The 21,961-nt window shown below is 38.5% G+C and overlaps 1 protein-coding gene across 6 annotated transcripts in view; it reads left to right on the top strand.

Moving 5' to 3' along the window:
• Positions 1-21,453, top strand: part of LOC125249731 (arf-GAP with Rho-GAP domain, ANK repeat and PH domain-containing protein 1) — a 74,882-nt gene extending 53,429 nt beyond the window's left edge. For 5 of the 6 annotated variants that reach the window (XM_048162080.1, XM_048162081.1, XM_048162082.1 and 2 more), the window contains 21 exons: positions 2,542-2,676; positions 2,770-2,905; positions 2,985-3,087; positions 3,163-3,358; positions 3,663-3,708; positions 3,790-3,953; positions 7,547-7,756; positions 7,893-7,998; positions 8,122-8,269; positions 8,404-8,490; positions 10,977-11,045; positions 11,219-11,336; positions 11,424-11,537; positions 13,372-13,517; positions 13,882-13,917; positions 14,246-14,328; positions 15,588-15,647; positions 17,687-17,750; positions 17,864-18,025; positions 19,756-19,792; positions 20,044-21,453. In XM_048162080.1, the coding sequence (XP_048018037.1) occupies positions 2,542-2,676; positions 2,770-2,905; positions 2,985-3,087; positions 3,163-3,358; positions 3,663-3,708; positions 3,790-3,953; positions 7,547-7,756; positions 7,893-7,998; positions 8,122-8,269; positions 8,404-8,490; positions 10,977-11,045; positions 11,219-11,336; positions 11,424-11,537; positions 13,372-13,517; positions 13,882-13,917; positions 14,246-14,328; positions 15,588-15,647; positions 17,687-17,750; positions 17,864-18,025; positions 19,756-19,773 (2,201 nt within the window). In that variant the 3' untranslated portion in view covers positions 19,774-19,792; positions 20,044-21,453. The remainder of the gene's footprint in view (positions 1-2,541; positions 2,677-2,769; positions 2,906-2,984; positions 3,088-3,162; positions 3,359-3,662; positions 3,709-3,789; positions 3,954-7,546; positions 7,757-7,892; positions 7,999-8,121; positions 8,270-8,403; positions 8,491-10,976; positions 11,046-11,218; positions 11,337-11,423; positions 11,538-13,371; positions 13,518-13,881; positions 13,918-14,245; positions 14,329-15,587; positions 15,648-17,686; positions 17,751-17,863; positions 18,026-19,755; positions 19,793-20,043) is intronic. The other variant, XM_048162083.1, reaches the window with a different exon arrangement.
• Positions 21,454-21,961: the final 508 nt, after the last annotated feature.

Raw genomic sequence — 21,961 nt, 5'->3', positions numbered from 1 at the left:
ACTTTACTGTAAAATACAGTTAATCTCTTTTTTTCAGCTCGCATCTCTGAAAACATCTAAACAAATAAAATAGGCACTGTTTATATACGAGTCACACATCTGAGGTCTAAATAACTATTTTCTCACCTAAAAAACTCTTAAAACTACATTCCGTGACACAATAACTGTAGTATTTGAAAAAATATGGTGGATTTGCTCAACAGTTGCCGTAAGTGAAGTGATACAAACGGTGAAATGGTTCCTGTACTGATACTGGGGGGATATCGCACGACTCTCAGCCAATCAGATTCCAGAACCGTTGTATAAATATTAATATAGTGATGTTTCTGTCAATATCAGCTCTCTCTGTTTGAATGAGAACATCAGGTATTGTGCACAATAATTTTCACAGTAAGAAATTTACTAGTTAAAACATTCAGTATCAATATTTGTGGATTGATTGATTCTCTCGATATGTCAGTATCGCAAATATTTGTAGAAGAAAACGTTCCAAACTGTTGTTCCAAAGAAAATGTTCCATAATTTTAAAAACGGAACATTTAAAAGAATTTTACTGTAAAATGACATGAAATGTCCCATTAGAACTATTCGTAAAATAACTTGTGGTTACAGTCTTTTACGGTTAAAAGACTGAATAATTAATTATAGTGCACGGAGGCCGTTACTGTGACAGCTGATATCATTTAACCCTTTAAGACCTGAAGGCTTTTTTAGAGTTTTTTTTCTTTCTTTTTTTCTCTGCGACATACACAAAAGTAAAGACTCATAACTCCAAAACTGTAGCAAGGAGAGTCAAAAGGTATTTTTAGAATATATATATATATATATATATATATATATATATATATATATATATATATATATATATATATATATATATATATATATATATATATATAATATTATTTAGAATATATTTTTAGAAAATATAAATTACATTACATTTGGACATTTTACTGCTGAGAAACTGCTGATAAAAGACAAAAAATATATATAATTTTTTTTTTTTTTATTTGACATGGAATAACTTCTTTTTTGGTGTCATCTCCTACATGTGAGGTGCATCTAGTTCAAATTTTGTGGTGATAGCATAAAGTATAGTTGAATAAAGTGTTATTCATTTTGTTCGCAGCTAGTTGGCAGTTTTAGCCAAGTATGTTAAATCATTCTGTGAGTAATATCTTGTGATCAAAGCAATATATTATGGTGATTTGGGGCTCATTTTAATCGTGAGAATCTGCTTTAAAGGTGCCCTAGAATCAAAAATTGAATTTACCTTGGCATAGTTGAATAACAAGAGTTCAGTTCATGGAAATGACATACAGTGAGTCTCAAACTCCATTGTTTCCTCCTTCTTATATAAATCTCATTTGTTTAAAAGACCTCTGAAGAACAGGCGAATCTCAACATAACACCGACTGTTACGTAACAGTCGGGATCATTAATATGTACGCCCCCAATATTTGCATATGCCAGCTCATGTTCAAGGCATTAGACAAGGGCAGCCAGTATTAACGTCTGGATCTGTGCACAGCTGAATCATCAGACTAGGTAAGCAAGCAAGAACAATAGCGAAAAATGGCAGATGGAGCAATAATAACTGACATGATCCATGATATCATGATATTTTTAGTGATATTTGTGAATTGTCTTTCTAAATGTTTCGTTAGCATGTTGCTAATGTACTGTTAAATGTGGTTAAAGTTACCATCGTTTCTTACTGTATTCACGGAGACAAGAGCCGTCGCTATTTTCATTTTTAAACACTTGCAGTCTGTATAATTCATAAACACAACTTCATTCTTTATAAATCTCTCCAACAGTGTGTAATGTTAGCTTTAGCCACGGAGCACCATCAAACTCATTCAGAATCAAATGTAAACATCCAAATAAATACTATACTTACATGATCCGACGCATGCATGCAGTATGCATGACGAACATCTTGTAAAGATCCATTTGAGGGTTATATTAGCTGTGTGAACTTTGTAAATGCACTGTATTATAGTCGACAGCTCGGGGGGGCAGGGAGTGCGCGATTTAAAGGGACCGCAGCCTGAATCGGTGCATAGTTAATAATGCCCCAAAATAGGCAGTTAAAAAATTAATTTAAAAAAATCTATGGGGTATTTTGAGCTGAAACTTCAGACACATTCTTAGACTTATAATACATCTTGTAAAAACTGGTTCTAGGACACCTTTAAATAGTGATGTGCCATTTTCTAAGATGTGCATTTCTATGTCTGTGCATTTTTCATGAAGTTATGAGCACGTGAATTCTACATATTTGTATTCAGTTAGCGGCTGTGCTGTTTTTGTTGTAAAGGCATATTACTCATTAGAGGGTGAAAACAATGCAACAAAAGCATGTTGGAGGCTTGATCTTAACGAGTAAAGTCTCTGGTTTTGTATGCAAAAAGAATTTTTGTGCTACCTATATGGGTTCAGTTTTTATTTCCTCTTAAAGAGAGACACGCAAATGGCAGCGCCGGCGCTCCATCCGGATTTAAAGGGTTAATCACTTTCCCTTTTGAACTACAGAACTCCCAAGGTCAGAGGTGAAGGTTGCCATCGATACGGTGCACTACATGGCCCCGCCCTCCATCACACATAATGGATTCCTATTTAAGACCGCCTCCATGGCTCGACCAATCACAGAGAAGAAGGGAAAAGAAGGTGAGCCAATCAGTGACCTGCACTGAACAATTGTCTGAGTTGATGGAAAGACGCAGCAATAGTTTGATTCACGTGTGATTCTGTGTCCATCAGAGTTCAGCCGGCGCTGGTGTGTGCTGAACGACGGGAATTTTAGCTACTATGAAAGTGACAAAAACGCTACGCCGAACGGAGGGCTGAAGATGAAGGAGATCGTCTGTCTGGCCGTCAACCCTCCCGAGACTCATGGGTAATGTGGCGCACAGCGTGTGTTTAGGGACTTTCTCCTCTTCTGTAGGGGCTGATGATAATCTCGTCTCTTCCTCCAGGTACGATCACACCTTTGAGCTGTACTCGGACGCCGAGCGCTTGTATCTGTTCGGCACTGATCATCCGGAGTCCATGCGGGAGTGGGTCAAATCCATCGCTAAGGTAAACGTCACACCTGTTCTGATCCGGGTCGACGGTTTTGAACAGTGTCTCATTCCCACTCTGTGCCGCTTACAGTCGTTCATTCCCTCGGGGGCGGAGGATCTGCTGCTGAAGGAGTTCGAGCGCATCGGCCGGCTGCGGTACAAGGACCGGCTGAACCGGGAGATGTCGAGGCTGGGCTGGTTCTGTCTGGTGGGGTCCAGTCTGCACATCCGGCTGGAAGAGAGCAGCGCCGACGAGACCATCGACCTGCAGAAGCTCCAGGAGCTCTGTGAGTGACACCGGGGTGGAAGTGACATGAAAAGTGTCTGCAGTACATTTAGATGACCTCACGTTGCGCTAAAGATGTGTTTTTATGTGTCGTTTTTTTGCAGAGTTTAACATTATAACCAATCACACACGTTTCTGTTGATTGCATGGATTCAGTGGCCAATCAGAGGCATTTAGTCGAGTCAGCTTTAGTTCTATAGCACTTTATATAATACAGATTGTTTCAAAGCAGATTTACATTAAGGTTCATTGTAATAAAAAATGAAAAATGTGTCCATAATGTATGTGTGTGTGTGTGTGTGTAGCGATCCAGCCGGAGAATGAGGTTCTGGTTCTGGTGGAGCGAGGCAGGTGAGCAGGAGGAGTTAAAGCGGTTAAGCCTCATGTATGGGTGAGTGCAGGCGGCTGACTAACATGAGCGTCTCCCTGCAGGACGCTGTACATCGAGGGCGAGAGGAAGCTGGATTTCCTGGGCTGGGCGGCAGCGATCCAGAGGGCTGCTGGGAGTTCTGGAGACACGCTGAGTCAGCAGCAGCTGACGGAGGCCGATATCCCCGTGATCGTGGAGCGCTGCATTCATTTCATCACGCAATACGGTACTCAACTCTATTCTGCCCTACTCTATATAATTCTGTTCTACACTCTTTTGTTGTACTTTGCTTTGCTCTGCTCTACTGTACACTACTCTACACTACTCAACTCTTTCTGACATGATTCAATTATTTTTTTACTTGGTTCAGTTTGTTCTACTTGTACTCTAATCTTCTCAACTCTACTTTGTTCAAATCTGTTCAGGTTTTCTGTTCTATTCAACTCTATTCTACACTCTATACACTCTTAATTCTACTTTGCTCTGCTCTCTTCAACTCTTTCTAACATGATTCAGTTCTTTTTTACTTGATTCAGCTTTGTTCTACTTCTATTCTTCTCAACTCTATTTTGTTCAAATCTGTTCAGTTTTTCTGCTCTCTTCAACTATTCTACACTCTTCAATTCTACTTTTCTTTGCTCTACTCTATTCAACTCTTTCTAACATGATTCAGTTCTTTTTTTACTTTATTCAGCTTTGTCCTACTTCTATTCTAATCTTCTCAACTCTATTTTGTTAAAATGTTCAGTTTTTCTGTTCTATTCAACTCCATTCTACACTCTTCAATTATACTTTGCTCTGCTCTACTCTATTCAATTCTAACATTATTCAGTTATTTTCTGCTTGATTCTGCTGTTTTACTTCTATTCTTCTCAACTCTACTTTGTTCAAATTTATTCAATTCTATTCTACACTCTTTAATTCTACTTTGCTCTGCTCTACTCTATTCAACTCTTTCTAACTTGATTCAGTTTTTTTTTACTTGATTCAGCTTTGTTCTACTTCCATTCTAATCTTCTCAACTCTATTTTGTTCAAATCTGTTCAGTTTTTCTGTTTTATTAAACTATTCTACACTCTTTAGTTCTACTTTGCTCTGCTGTGTTCTATTCAACTCTTTCTAACATGATTCAGTTCTATTTTACTTTATTCAGCTTTGTCCTACTTCTATTCTAATCTTCTCAACTCTATTTTTTTAAATGTTCAGTTTTTCTGTTCTATTCAACTCTATTCTACACTCTTCAAATCTACTTTTCTCTGGTCTGCTCTACCCTATTCAGTTCTAACATTATTCAGTTATTTTCTGCTTGATTCTGCTGTTTTACTTCTATTCTATTCTTCTCAACTCTACTTTGTTCAAATTTATTCAATTCTATTCTACACTCTTTAATTCTACTTTGCTCTGCTCTATTCTATTCAACTCTTTCTAACATGATTCAGTTCTTTTTTTACTTGATTCAGCTTTGTTCTACTTCTATTCTAATCTTCTCAACTCTATTTTGTTAAAATGTTCTGTTTTTCTATTATATTCAACTCTATTCTACACTCTTTAATTCTACTTTGCTCTGCTCTATTCTATTCAGCTCTTTCTAACATGATTCAGTTCTTTTTTACTTGATTCAGCTTTGTTCTACTTCTATTCTAATCTTCTCAACTCTATTTTGTTAAAATGTTCTGTTTTTCTGTTATATTCAACTCTATTCTACACTCTTTAATTCTGCTTTGCTCTGCTCTATTCTATTCAACTCTTTCTAACATGATTCAGTTCTTTTTTTACTTGATTCAGCTTTGTTCTACTTCTATTCTAATCTTCTCAACTCTATTTTGTTAAAATGTTCTGTTTTTCTGTTATATTCAACTCTATTCTACACTCTTTAATTCTGCTTTGCTCTGCTCTATTCTATTCAACTCTTTCTAACATGATTCAGTTCTTTTTTACTTTATTCAGCTTTGTCCTACTTCTATTCTAATCTTCTCAATTCTATTTTGTTAAAATGTTCTGTTTTCTGTTATATTCAACTCTATTCTACACTCTTTAATTCTGCTTTGCTCTGCTCTATTCTATTCAACTCTTTCTAACATGAGTCAGTTCTTTTTTACTTTATTCAGCTTTGTCCTACTTCTATTCTAATCTTCTCAATTCTATTTTGTTAAAATGTTGTTTTTTTTTCTATTCAACTCTATTCTACACTCTTCAAATACTTTTCTACTTTGCTCTGCTCTGCTCTACTCTATTCAATTCTAACATTATTCAGTTCTTTTCTGCTTGATTCTGCTGTTTTACTTCTATTCTATTCTTCTCAACTCTACTTTGTTCAAATTTATTCAATTCTATTCTACACTCTTTAATTCTACTTTGCTCTGCTCTATTCTATTCAACTCTTTCTAACATGATTCAGTTCTTTTTTTACTTGATTCAGCTTTGTTCTACTTCTATTCTAATCTTCTCAACTCTATTTTGTTAAAATGTTCTGTTTTTCTGTTCTATTCAACTCTATTCTACACTCTTTAATTCTGATTTGCTCTGCTCTATTCTATTCAACTCTTTCTAACATGATTCAGTTCTTTTTTACTTTATTCAGCTTTGTCCTACTTCTATTCTAATCTTCTCAATTCTATTTTGTTAAAATGTTCTGTTTTTCTGTTATATTCAACTCTATTCTACACTCTTTAATTCTGCTTTGCTCTGCTCTATTCTATTCAACTCTTTCTAACATGAGTCAGTTCTTTTTTACTTTATTCAGCTTTGTCCTACTTCTATTCTAATCTTCTCAATTCTATTTTGTTAAAATGTTGTTTTTTTGTTCTATTCAACTCTATTCTACACTCTTCAAATACTTTTCTACTTTGCTCTGCTCTGCTCTAGTCTATTCAATTCTAACATTATTCAGTTCTTTTCTGCTTGATTCTGCTGTTTTACTTCTATTCTATTCTTCTCAACTCTACTGTTCAAATTTATTCAATTCTATTCTACACTCTTTAATTCTACTTTGCTCTGCTCTACTCTATTTAATTCTTTCTGACATGATTCAGTTTTTTTACTTGATTCAGCTTTTTTCTACTTCCATTCTAATCTTCTCAACTCTAATTTGTCTGACCCTATTCAAACCTTTTCAGTTGTTCTTCTCTGTTCAGCTCTATTCTACTTTATATTCAACCTCATTCAATTATTTTCTAATCTATTCTATAATTCTTCCCTCTGTGTGTTTTTTGTGAAAGGAACAAAACAAGCATGTCTTCATTTCTGTCCAAAGAATCAGGGGCAAATGAAACCAAATCCATTTAAATTAAATTGTTTCTGAAAAAAATCATGTAAATGTTTGACCACAGACTCATGTGACTGAGATCAAAATAACAGGACACACACACACACACACACACACACACACTATAGTTACACACATCATGAAAACGTCACTTAAAAAACAGATTCCTCTTGTGTCTCAGTGATCATGTGATCTCTGTCTTACTATCTTTACTGTTAATGAGCGATGTCTCATAGACGTGTGACGACATGAAATCAATACAGTAAATGTCACAACAGACGTCAGCTCTGTGACTCATTTTAACGATTCGTCTGAAGCATTTGTAAGTCAGGTGACTAAAACAGAACTTGAAAACAGTGATAAACTAAATATTGAGTTGTTTACATTAAGGTTTATTGTAATAAAAATGAACAGTGTGTCCGTAATGTCTTTAAATCCCATATTGAACATTGAAAAAGAGTGAAGTCTCTTCTGCTCACCATTGCTGCATTAAAATGAAATGTTAAAATGTTATTAGGAGTTTACATGCATTAACTTCAATGTTTTAATTTTAGGTCTGACCTCAGAGGGAATCTACCGTAAGAGTGGCGTGAACAGTAAGATCGCCGCCCTGCTGGAGGAGTTCAGACGCGACGCCAGATGTGTGTGGCTGAAGGAAGGTGAACATCAGGTGGACGACGTCTCCAACGTCCTCAAGCGCTTCTTCAGAGACATCGAGGAGGGCCTGTTTGGCCAGGAGGCGCACAGCTGGCTCAGCACTACAGGTTATTACCGCAATATGTGATATTTGTGAAGACAAACTTTGTTGGCTTGAGAAAGCCAGACCAGAAAGTTAAGATTTAACACATTGCTAGCGGGATTTAATGATTCCCCAGTTGATTAACGTGTGTGTGTGTTCAGGTGTTTCAGACGAGAGCAGTCGTATCTGTCAGTACCAGCTTCTGTACAGTAATCTTCCGCGAGTGAATCAGGCGACACTACGAGCGCTGGTTAATCATCTATACTGGTGAGACACACTTCCTCTTTCTTACACAGAAGTTCCTCGCTGCTCTGGTTTCAGAGAAGTGTTGTGTACTGATCTGTGTGTGTGTGTGTGTGTGTGTGTGTGTGTGTGTGTGTGTGTGTGCAGTGTCCAGAGGTTTGCAGATCTCAATCAAATGAATCTTCATAATCTGGCCATCGTGTTCGGACCCACCCTCTTCCAGGCGGACGGGAAGGACTACAGCGCCGGTCGGGTCATCGAGGATCTCATCCAACACTATGTCACTATATTCGATGTATGATTGTTAGAAAAGTTCTCCTTTTCCTAGGAGATTTGTGTTATTCCTGATGACTGTGGAGCATTAGATGTTCATACAGTCACTAGCGCCATCTGTTGGAGACTAGAGGAAGAACTGTGTGTGTGTTTTAGGTGAACGAGCAGCAGCTGAAGAAGCAGTTAGATGAGATCACATACATCATAAAGCTCAGAGACAATCTCACGCCTAAAGCTGGAACGGTAAGAGCTGTTTATGAGGACTATAGTCATGTGACTTACCTTAACTTACCCTCCTGTGATCACGATGTGTTCATATGACTGACATTAGTGACAGTGAGAGTAGACGTGTTGAGCCTCATTACTGAAATCAGTCAAACACTTAAAAACACAAGACAAGTGAAAGCTGTGAATGAATGATTTGAAGAGTCATTTAGAAATATTAAATATTACTGATCGTCTTCAAATTGGAACTTACCTTTCCTTTTTTGATCACATATTGATCAATCTGTCAGAATTATTGATTTTGATTAGCTAATATTGCTCTCCCCTCTCTGGTTAACTTTTTTTGTGGGAAAATTGTGGAATATTTACTTGAGATTTTAAGTACATATTTAACAACACATTTCATGTTCACTAAATGATCAGATGTACAATTCTCACCTGATTGACAAAAAAACTGATGAAAAAAAATCATATTGAAGGAGAAACCGGAGCCACACAGAGACCGGAATATCACAGACACAGCCACAACACCCTAGCAACCACATAGGATCATTGATAACACCCTAGCAACCACCTTGAACACCCTAGCAACTACATAGCATCATTGACAACACCCTAGCAACCACCTTGAACACCCTAGCAACCACATAGAATAATCGACAACACCCTAGCAACTACATAGCATCGCCCACAAGACCCTAGCAACCACCTTGAACACCCAAGCAAACACATAGCATCATTGACAACACCCTAGCAACCACCTTGAACACCCTAGCAACCACATAGAATAATCGACAACACCCTAGCAACCACATAGCATCGCCCACAAGACCCTAGCAACCACCTTGAACACCCAAGCAAACACATAGCATCATTGACAACACACTAGCATCCACCTTGAACACCCTAGCAACCACACAGAATCATCGACAACACCCTAGCAACCACCCAGAACACCCTAGCAACTACATAGCATCATCTACAACACCCTAGTTACCACCCAGAACACCCTAGCAACCACATAGCATCATTGACAACACCCTAGCAACCACCTTGAACACTCTAGCAACCACATAGAATCATCGACAACACCCTAGCAACCACCCAGAACACCCTAGCAACCACATAGCATAATCTACAACACCCTAGTAACCACCCAGAACACCCTAGCAACCACATAGCATCATAGACAACACCCTAGCAACCACCCAGAACACCCTAGCAACCACATAGCATAATCTACAACACCCTAGTTACCACCCAGAACACCCTAGCAACCACATAGCATCATTGACAACACCCTAGCAACCACCTTGAACACTCTAGCAACCACATAGAATCATCGACAACACCCTAGCAACCACCCAGAACACCCTAGCAACCACATAGCATAATCTACAACACCCTAGTAACCACCCAGAACACCCTAGCAACCACATAGCATCATAGACAACACCCTAGCAACCACCCAGAACACCCTAGCAACCACATAGCATAATCTACAACACCCTAGTAACCACCCAGAACACCCTAGCAACCACATAGCATCATAGACAACACCCTAGCAACCACCCAGAACACCCTAGCAACCACATAGCATCATCTACAACACCCTAGCAACCACCCAGAACACCCTAGCAACCACATAGCATCATCTAAAACACCCCAGCAACAACCTTGAACACCCTAACAACCACATAGCATTATAGACAACACCTTAGCAACCACCCAGAACACCCTAGCAACCACATAGCATCATCTACAACACCCTAGCAACCACCCAGAACACCCTAGCAACCACATAGCATTATCTAAAACACCCCAGCAACAACCTTGAACACCCTAACTACCACATAGCATCATAGACAACACCTTAGCAACCACCCAGAACACCCTAGCAACCACATAGCATCATCTACAACACCCTAGCAACCACATAGCAATATCTAAAACACCCCAGCAACAACCTTGAACACCCTAACTACCACATAGCATCATAGACAACACCTTAGCAACCACCCAGAACACCCTACCACCCAGAACACCCTAGCAACCACATAGCATCATCTACAACACCCTAGCAACCACATAGCATCATCTACAACACCCTAGTAACCACCAGAACACCCTAGCAACCACATAGCATCATCTACAACACCCTAGCAACCACATAGCATCATCTACAACACCCTAGTAACCACCAGAACACCCTAGCAACCACCCAGAACAACCTAGTAATCACATAACATCATCTACAACACCCTAGCAACCACATAGCATCACCCACAACACCCTAGCAACCACCCAGAACATCCCAGCAAGAAATCATCACTCATGTTTTAATTACTATATAAAATCTATATATTATATTATAATATTACTAGATAAATGTTACTACTATTTTAAAATCTAGATATTCATGTGTTGTTTATTATAATTACTTATTTAGTGGGTTTTGTATTTGTGGTTAAAGTGTGTGTGTGTGTGTGTGTGTGTGTGTGCAGGGAAGTGGTGATTTTATCTGTACAGTTTACCTGGAGGAGAAGAAGGAAACAGCCGAACAGCATGTAAAGGTGCGTTTTACCTTTGAACTTTGACAAAGGATCTGAACAGTATGACTCTTAGATATGAAGTCACTGTGAAATATTTTAAAATGGTTTTAGTAAAATAGACGAGTCCTGCTTTTCATTCACGAGACAGTCAGAGAGACGGATGTTTCTGAAGTGTGAACTGTGACTTTGGGCAGATTCCCGCCGCAATGACGGCAGCAGAACTGACGTTTGAGATTCTGGACAGACGGAAAATCAGCGTGAAGGAGAAGGACTACTGGTGCTGCTTTGAGGTGAACGAGAAAGAAGAGACGGGTGAGTGACAGGGTCGCCGGTTACAGTACGCTCTGATTCAGCCGTCAGCGGTTTGTGAGGATGTTTTCATGTGTCTGTGTGTCTCAGAGCGCCCGCTGCACTATCAGGAGAGAGTTCTGCCCATCTTCCATTCCCTCGGCACAGACAGTCACCTGCTGGTGAAGAAGCACTTCTCCATGGAGGCCATGCTGGTCTACCTGGGTAAGAGAGTGTGTGCGTGTGTGTGTGTGTGTGTGTGTGTGTGTGTGTGTGTGTGTGTGTGTGTGTGTGCTGAGGTTAGGGCGTTTTCAGACCATTTTCTTTGTTCTGAAACAGGGATTAAAATTGTTGCAAGGTTGCATTTTCTTCTTGGGTTCGGTTCTTTCAAAAGTCAATATACTCTCCAAAGTTTGTTAATACAAGTCAAATGCAAGTAAACTGTCCTCTCATTGGTCAGCGCAGCTGATTATGCTCCCTCATCCATACGCAGGCTTATTGTATTTGTCGTTATATTACTTTATCCAAAAGTCTTAAATTTACCTTCATAAAATCTGCAGAAACCCTGTTTATCATTTTGAGCAGGAATCAAGGCTTCGTCTGGCCAATATTCTTACCATGAATCTATTTCGGAGAAGAGCAACTTTGGTTTTCAGTGGTGATGACGTGCTTACCCATCATACATTGTGACACAGCATGGTTTGTTGGATTGCTTTCTCATCACAAGCGAACCGCTTCAGAGACTATGGTCTCAGACTGGATTTTTTATCCACAACATTATTCAAAGGCTAATATGCTGTAATATTTGACAACTTTTCTACAGTTTTACACTTTTTTGTACATTAAATTTCAGGATTGCAGAAGTTTTAAGAACATCATCTACAACACCCTAGCAACCACCCGGAACACCCTAGCAACCACATAGCATCATCTAAAACACCCTAGCAACCACCCAGAATACCATAGCAACCACATAGCATCATCTACAACACCCTAGCAACCACCCGGAACACCCTAGCAACCACATAGCATCATCTAAAACACCCTAGCAACCACATAGCATCATCTACAACACCCTAGTAACCACCCAGAACACCATAGCGACCACATAGCATCATCTACAACACCCTAGTAACCACCCAGAACACCATAGCAACCACATAGCATCACCTACAACACCCTAGTAGCCACCCAGAACACCCTACCTCCCAGAACACCGTAACAACCACATAGCATCATCTACAACACCCTAGCAACCACCCAGAACACCCTTGCAACCACATAGCATCACCTACAACACCCTAGCAACCACCCAGTACACCCTAGCAACCACATAGCATCATCTACAACACCCTAGCAACCACATAGCATCATCAACCACCCAGAACACCCTTGCAACCACATAGCATCACCTACAACACCCTAGCAACCACCCAGTACACCCTAGCAACCACATAGCATCATCTACAACACCCTAGCAACCACATAGCATCATCAACCACCCAGAACACCATAGCAACAACATAGCATTATTTACAACACCCTAGCAACCACCCATAACACCATAGCAACCACATAGCATCATCTACAACACCTTAGCAACCACCCAGAACACCCTAGCAACCACATTTAGCAGTGTTACACTTTTTTGTAAATTAAATTTCAGGATTGCAGAAGTTTTAAGAGCTGAATGTTCTCTTGAAACGGTGCAGATTTGCATGACTTCCAAGTTATTTAGGATTTACTGGATGACGATTAAGGATCAAGATTTTAAAACATTATTAACTCAGAATTTTTCACAATTTTAGAGCTTTGCATAACTATAATAATGTGTATTGTAAATGTTCCGTTTTCCATTATTCTTTTAAAGTTTTGCTTTTACATACTGTACATCCAGGTTTTCCAAGGCCGTGGGATGAATAAACTGTATTAAATAATAAATGCATTATCAATCAGTTTTATTTAGAAGCACTAGAACATGTGCTCATGTAGATCAGGTGACATGTGCAGTGTTTTGTTTATTGTTTCCTGATTGAGTGTGTGTGTGTGTTTCCTCCAGCCAGTAAAGTGGAGGTGTCCAAACACGGCATGATGAAGTTCAGAGAGGAGAGGAGTCTGCTGGGATTGGGTTTGACCACCGGCAGCTTCAATGACCGATACTTCATCCTGACCAGCACCTCGCTCAGACTCTATAAAGAAATCAGGGTAAGAGTGTGTCATATTAAACATCCGTGCTTTATCATTTGATTTCCTCCCTGACGGTGACTAATGTTACGTGGTCATGATGTAGTTGCTTCATGATTGTTGTCCCTGCATATCATCTCTGACCCTCAGAATGTAAATGACCTGTCTGACCTCTTGACATGTGACATGCCATGTACACCAAACTTACAACACTTAGGTTTACAGCAATATTCTGATGCCAGAACACACATAAACATCTTATTCTGAATACGGCTGCACTCTATGGATCTTAAATGTGATTTGTTGTGTGTGTAAATACAGTCAGTGTGTGAGAGCAAAGAGTGAGCGTCTGATTGATGTTTTACTGTCAAACTCTCATACACAGAATCTGCAAAAGCTGCAAAGCCCAGAGCTGCAGTGTGTGAGTACAGATAGTGTGTGTGAGAGAGAACGGGTTCACCTAGTCATAGTGTGCTGACGTCCTCAACGCTCAACATTACTGCTTGAAAGGTTTCTTTAGGGTTTGGGTGTCTGTGGTCATTATAATTCACTTTATATACAAACAGACAAATAGTCTATGATAATTATATGTGTGTGTGTGTGTGTGTGTAGGTAGAGGTTTAGTGTCACTGGTCTGTCTTGTTCTGGTTTAATGGGTTCTCAGGTGGTGGTTTTCCCTGTAGTTTTGGGTTCTCGGTGGAGTGTGTGTGTTTTAGTAGGTATATTTCTCTCTCTCTCTTTCTCTTCAGAGTAACCGTCCAGAGAGAGAATGGCCCGTCAAGTGTCTGAAAGTCTATCACGGCATTAAAAAGAAGCTCCGCCCACCCACATGGTGAGATTTACATCATAATTAATATTAAAACTGTACTAAACTCTAGTGAGCTTTCTAACTAAACAGCATTTTAAGGCATTGATATCATGATTTCCTCTAAAGCTGCTTTGAAACAATACGTGTTTTGAAAAGCTCTATACAAATAGAGTTGAAGATGGTGAATGCATCAGTGAAGAATTTGCTAGAAATATTGATTATAAATATAATTAAATAATATTTGCATGTGTTAAAGGTTCAAGTTTATACATCGTTCAAGGAACGTTTTATTTTGGCTGAAATGGTTTAGTTGGACGTTCATCTAACGTTTTTTAAATGTTACTACTTGTTTCGGAACGTTCAGAGAACATTCAAAAGTAACGCTTACATAATGTTTGAAGAATGATACAATGAAATGTTTCCTTAAAGTTCGCATAACCAAGAAAAACATGTTTAAAACATTTTAAAAAAAACGGATATTTTGAACATTTAGAGAATATTCATGAATAATCTGGGGATGTGCCGGAGGTGCGCTGTGATTCCTGACCAGCAGGTGTCAGTGTGAGTCCACACACAATCAGAGAGACACTCTGCTGATTCAGTGCTGTAGAGTTTATAAAGCCTGACATATAAAATAATAGTCCGAAAAATATCAGTGTTTGAAATGGAACAGTTTATTGAACCCTACTGAGAAAAAAAAGTTTGCATAGGTGTTTTATGTTTTATATCAAATTTGATCCATCAGGCTTTTATGGCTCTGATATAGTCTGATATAGTGAGAATACGGAGGAACAAACAGCTCAGTTTTATTCAGAGACTCAAACTGAGCAAAACTGTGAAATCTGGTGCAAGACTTTTATTTGCTAAAAAAAGACTGAGTGCATGTAGTAGGTTTTGTGCGTCAGGTTTATCAGATCATGATGATCATTTAAAGATCATAAAGATGCTGCAGCAGGATTCATAGGGAGAATGGTGCAGTTCAGGCTCTTACAGGAATCCTTCAGTTTCTTCTGTTTGAGATGTAAAGTGTCTCAATCATCTTGAGCTGCTTCACTGCTCATATTCAATAACTGTTCAGTAAGAGAAGTGGATGTAGAGAAGGGTTAGATCTGATTCATACAGCACTAATGACTGCGTCTCAGAGCCAATCAGATGATGCTGCAGGTGTACAAATATAATATGATTGACTAGCAGGTGCATTTGAGATTCTGGACATGATCATCTGTGGAAATCATAACAGATATAGAGTTGTTTTACTCTTTTATCTCTCTCTCTTTCTGTAGTTGGGGTCTTACAGTCATCTATGAAAGTGAGAAACAGGAGAAGCAGGAGCGACAGCAGTGGTGAGGAATCACTGAATGTGTGTGTGTGTGTGTGTGTGTGTGTGTGTGTGTGTGTGTGTGTGTGTGTTTGAACAAGATTCTGACTCAGACAAACAAGGGTAAAGGTTCATTTAGCCCCTCTAGACACACACACACACACACACACACACACACACACATCACACACACAGAAGTGTCAGTATCAGTTATATTCTCTGTAAATAACGTTAATATGGTGTGATTTTACCCTCTAAAGCAGAGTAAAGTTTGTAAGTTGATGAAAAGATGCAAATTAATTACACTGAATGTAACGTTAAAAGAAACAAATGGAACCAAAACAAATCTGAAATAGTGATACAACTTATCAAATCTGGATTCTATCTGTCATTCCATCCATCCATCCATCCATCCCTCCATCCTTCCATCCATCCTTCCATCATCCATCCATCCATCTATTTGCTCCATCCCTTCATCCATCCTTCCATTATCCATCCATCCCTCCATCCATCCTTTCATTATCCATCCTTCCATCATCCATCCTTCCATCATCCATCCCTCCCTCCATCCATCCTTCCATCATCCAACCATCCATGCATTCATCCATCCATCCCTCCATCCATCCTTCCATTATCCATCCCTCCATCCATCCTTCTATCCATCCATCCATCCCTCCTTTCATCCTTCCATCCATCCATCCTTCCATCATCCATCCATTCATTCATCCATCCCTCCATCCATCCATCCATCCATCCTTCCATCATCCATCCATTCATTCATCCATCCCTCCATCCATCCATCCTTCCATCCATCCATCCCTCCATCCTTCCATCCATCCATCCATTTATCCATCCATCTATTTGCTCCATCCCTTCATCCATCCTTCCATTATCCATCCATCCCTCCATCCATCCTTTCATTATCCATCCTTCCATCATCCATCCTTCCATCATCCATCCCTCCATCCATCCATCCATCCATCCATCCATCCATCCATCTATACCCTCCATCCATCCTTCCATCCTTCCATTATCCATCCCTCCATCCATCCTTCCATCATCCATCCCTCCATCCATCCTTCCATCATCCATCCCTCCCTCCATCCATCCTTCCATCATCCAACCATCCATGCATCCATCCTTCCATTATCCATCCCTCCATCCATCCTTCTATCCATCCATCCATCCCTCCTTTCATCCTTCCATCCATCCATCCTTCCATCATCCATCCATTCATTCATCCATCCCTCCATCCATCCATCCATCCATCCTTCCATCATCCATCCATTCATTCATCCATCCCTCCATCCATCCATCCTTCCATCCATCCATCCCTCCATCCATCCATCCTTCCATCATCCATCCATCCATCCATCCATCCATTCATCCATTCATCCATCCATGCATCCATCCATCTATTTGCTCCATCCCTTCATCCATCCTTCCATTATCCATCCATCCCTCCATCCATCCTTTCATTTTCCATCCTTCCATCCATCCTTCATCATCCATCCTTCATCATCCATCCTTCCATCATCCATCCATCCATCCATCCATCCATCCTTCCATTATCCATCCCTCCATCCATCCTTCCATTATCCAACCCTCCATCTATCCATCTATCTATCCATCCCTCATTTCATCCATCCGTCATCCATCCACCGATTTTTCTATCCCTCCTTCCATCCATCCATCCATGCAACCCTCCATCCACCCATCCCTCCATCTATCCATCCCTCCCTCTATCTATCCATCCATCCATCTACCTATCCATCCCTCCATCCATCCATCCATCCATCCATCCCTCCATCCATAATAAAACAATTCTAAAGCAAAAATGGAATATATTTTATCTTGCTTGTCATGTGACCATTAACTGACATCAGAGAATTCTGAACATGCAAAAGTGTTTCTAAATTATTGAAAAATAAAAAACATCTCAAAATGCAGTCTGTCTGGGGATCTTCAAAAGTAAATATTTGATGTCTGAGGGGTTCGACTTATGAAACAGTGCTGTAAAGGACAAGCGGTGCGTGTGTGTTGATGTGTTTGTTTCTGTCACAGGTACCTGTGCTGCGACACACAGAATGAAATGAGGGAATGGTTCGCTACGTTCATGAGCATACAGGTCAGTCCCAGAGGATCATGGCAACATGTTCCTGCTCTTACTGTCAAAGATTCATAAGTGATGTTGTTATCGTGGAGAAATGCATGAACCATCTCTCTCTCTCTGTCTGTCAGAACGGAGGGCGCGTGTGGCCGGCGGAGTGGCTGAAATCTCGCGCCACGAGTCGTTCGGCGCCCCTGGATGCTCGTTTTGGTAACGTGTCTCTGATTCCTCTGCGCGGCAGTGAGAACGAGATGAGGAATAGTGTCGCCGCTTTCACAGCCGATCCTCTCGCCGTGAGTCTAATCAGCCAATCACAACAGGGCCGGCCAATCACACAGCCAATCACACGGGTCTCTGCTCCCAAACCCACTGAGCTCAGCTTTGAGTTTAATATCCCAGTTTTGCTCATGAGTTAAATCCACAACTTTGGATGGAAACAGAGATAATGAGGGAGCTCAGTAGGTTCCTGAGCAGCTGAAGACACAGTAAACCGTGAGATGTAAGCGCTCGTATCCTGTGCATTGGTCTGCAGGACAGTACTTATCATGCTGTGTGATTACCCATGAGCCCTCACTCTTCTGATTCACTGAGCTTCATGTTCAGCCCACAGTGTGCAGTCAGTCAGGAGCGTATGAAGCGCTCGCGAGGTGTTTGGGTGAATGTGGGCCGCACATGAACTCTTGTGTGCTAACGCTTTACTTTGGAGGATGTGGAAGTATTTCTGTGTGCAGGATTTAACAAACATTAGATGTGGATCACTCACAGGAGTGATAGATCTGATCTAACGTTGTGTTTGACTGTTTGTGACGCGGGGAATGACATCACACATACAGTCAAACCTGTGGATGACTGAATTATATTAAAGGTTTATAATAATGTCTAAAACTGTTAATAATAACTGGTGTTTCATCTGTGAGGGTCAGGTGTTGGGTTAGACTCAAATCTTTAACATAATGGGTGATTTCCTGTAATCCTTACCCATAATTCTACAGGACTGTCCTCTTTATAACAGGGTGTGTGTTTATGACAACATGAATTCAACATGAACGTGACGCTGAAATATTTTCTACGGTCTTCTGTTGCAGTGGATGAATGTGTGACACTCGCAAAATACATTCTGAAAAGAGGATTGAACATTGTTTAACATTTAGATATAACATTCTTTAATATTTTCATTATATATAGATATATTAAGCATTGTATTTGTGCATATATATATATATATATATATATATATATATATATATATATATATATATATATATATATATATATATATATATATATATGCATATGCTTTGGTTTTCACAAAAAAATCAAAATGTTGTCAATGTTTAAAGTTATACAAAAATAATAAAATGTATAATACATTTTTATTTAATTATAAATGTATTTATTCTTTTAATATTTAATTTTTAAAAATATATATTTTATATAACTTTAGACATGAAACATTGAATGACAGCAGTAAATACAGTAAACTTCAAGAATTAATAAAAACAAATAATTATAATATTTATACATTTATTATTTTATATATTTATAAATGTATTTATTATCTTTTAATTTATTAATTTATTTATTTTTAATGTTTTTGTGTAACTTCAGACATGAAACATTGAGTAACAGCAGTAAACACAGTAAACTTCAAAAAGTAATAAAAACAAATAATTATAATATTTATACATTTATTATTTATAAATGTATTCATTATCTTTTTTAATGTTTTTGTGTAACTTCAGACATGAAACATTAAGTAACAGCAGTAAACACAGTAAACTTCAAAAAGTAATAAAAACAAATAATTGTTACATTTTTATAATTAATTTATTTTATTTATTTATTTATTTATTTATTTAATTTAATGTTTTTGTGTAACTTCAGACACGAGACATTAAGTAACAGCAGTAAATACAGTAAAGTGCTGGTCAGTGTTTCATGTCTAAAGTTGTACACACATAAATATTGATATTTATACAAGTATTGATAAAATTTAATTTCACATTTATTTGTTTTCCTGCAGCTCTTCAGAAATGTTTGACGAAGTGAGCGGCGTTCAGGTGAGACGCGTTTCATCGGTTCAGATATTTACAGTAGAGACAAACTCATTCAAATAAAATCGACATGATCTGAACTGAACTGAATGACTAGCTTGTAAAAACTGTTTTTCGAAGTTGTAAATAAAAACTGATTTCTAATGTACGTTTTGCAAGGAAATACTATTTCGGTCTTTCTACTTGAGAATGTAATATTTAATTCATGAACTAACAATCAACACTAGCATTAATAACCCCTGTCTGAATGATTTCAGGAACGGAAGGCGCCACAGTCTCGTCGACGGCGATCGATCGCCCGGATCTGGACCGGTTCGGACCCTGCAGATGCTGACGTTCCTCCGGTACCTGAGCGTTTGATGTTCAAGTAGTCTCACACGCACTTTGACCTTTCACAGCGCTGTCACTGGTTTAATGGATCACTCTCTCCTGAGACGCACATTCTGGGATATCGGACTGTTACCGGACTTGTTTTCACGTGGGTCACATGATCTGGAAGGACGGGATGGATTTGTGTGTGTGTTTTTTTTTAAGTGTGTTCAGAGACTTTGGGGTCACATGTGGAGTTTGATCAGTGTGAACGCGACTCGTGTATGACTTCTGTTTAATATTCACCCTTTTACAGACTTTATAAATTATTTTAGCCACGTGTTTTAATGTCAATCAAACAGAAATGAATCACATCATACTTTAAAGGTCACGGATCAGTCCATGTGTGTGAGTGAGTGTGTGTGTGTGTGTGTGTGTGTGTGTATCCGAGTACTTCATGCGTCTGTTTCATATTGAATCCTGTAGAAAATGAAGTGATGATGTTTTATTGATACTGATGTAAAATAACTTTTTTCATTTGATTAGCCTTTATAATTTAATCATGACGTTTCTCACATTTAGCATTCCATATGAGACTGATTTTTATGTTTTAATAAGAGAAAAATGTAAAATCACATTCGTTTAGTTTACACACACACTGGGACTCGTTAATGAATCTGATGTGTTTAATGAATGAAGCTCGTTTTATCTGATCACGTGATTCCATTCAATTAGTGTCTCATTTTGAGAGTTTCATGTGGAATTAAATCAGAGGTTTGCACAGTTATTTCCCATCAGATGTGTTCATTTAGTGAGCAGACACTCATTAGTGTTTTAACTGCTAAAAATGAAGACTTGTGTTGAAGTTGAAGTATTACACATTCATCCATCAGTCGTTAATCAGACGAGACATCTGCAAAATATAGATTAGTTTACATGTTCGCCTGAAATGATCATTTACTGATACCACTTTTTCTTTCGTCTGTGGAACATGAAGATATTTTGTGTCTGTATGAAAGTCAGTGTTGTTTTGGACCCTGTTGACTTTCAGTATATGGACGGAACATGTCTTTGTTTTCCATGTGGAAGAAGTTAATTTCATTTTTAGGTGAACTATTCCTTTAAAACAGGGTGTTTAGTGTCGAATTAAATGATTATTTTGACATTAGCATGTTGAGATTTTACCTGCTTTTGATTCAATCTTTGTATATATTTTGTTTTGCTTGTTAAATTTGATCAATGTGTAAAAATATCATAATTCTCAATGTTTACAGTGTTTGTGTGATGACTCAAAATGATGACTGATTTTGCGTGTTTGATTATGTGAAAATTACAGCACACATAAGATTTGAGAAAAACTGAACAGCTATTGACTATTGGTTAACATTCAAATGAACTGTGGCCACTGAGGTGACAGTATTAGTATTATGAAGACATATGTTTAAAACATCTGATCAATCATACACAATAAGACCAGGAACATTAATTGAGTCAGTAGTTTTAAATATGGACTTTGATGCAAGATTGTGAGATTTTAGAGAAAATGCACTAATTTTTCTGAATCAAGTCCCATTTTCTCAATTTTTCTCAATTCTCAATTTCCCATTTTCATTCTAATAATAAAGTTACAATAAAGTTGAATTAGTTAACATTAGATAATGCATTAGTTAACATGAACTAACAATAATCTTTAGTTAATAAAAAGTCATTCATTGTTTGTTCATGTTAGTTCACAGTGAATTAACTCATGTTAACAGATACAACCTTCTGATTTTAAAACTAGTAAATGTTGAGATTAACATTAAGATAATTAAAAGCTGTAGAAGTATTTTTTTTATGTTAACTATTACTAATTGTAACAAATTA

This window comes from Megalobrama amblycephala, linkage group LG16, assembly GCF_018812025.1.
Source record: "Megalobrama amblycephala isolate DHTTF-2021 linkage group LG16, ASM1881202v1, whole genome shotgun sequence".
NCBI lineage: Eukaryota > Metazoa > Chordata > Actinopteri > Cypriniformes > Xenocyprididae > Megalobrama > Megalobrama amblycephala.
Note: the sequence above shows the minus strand (reverse complement) of the source record. Positions and strands in the feature narration are given on the sequence as shown.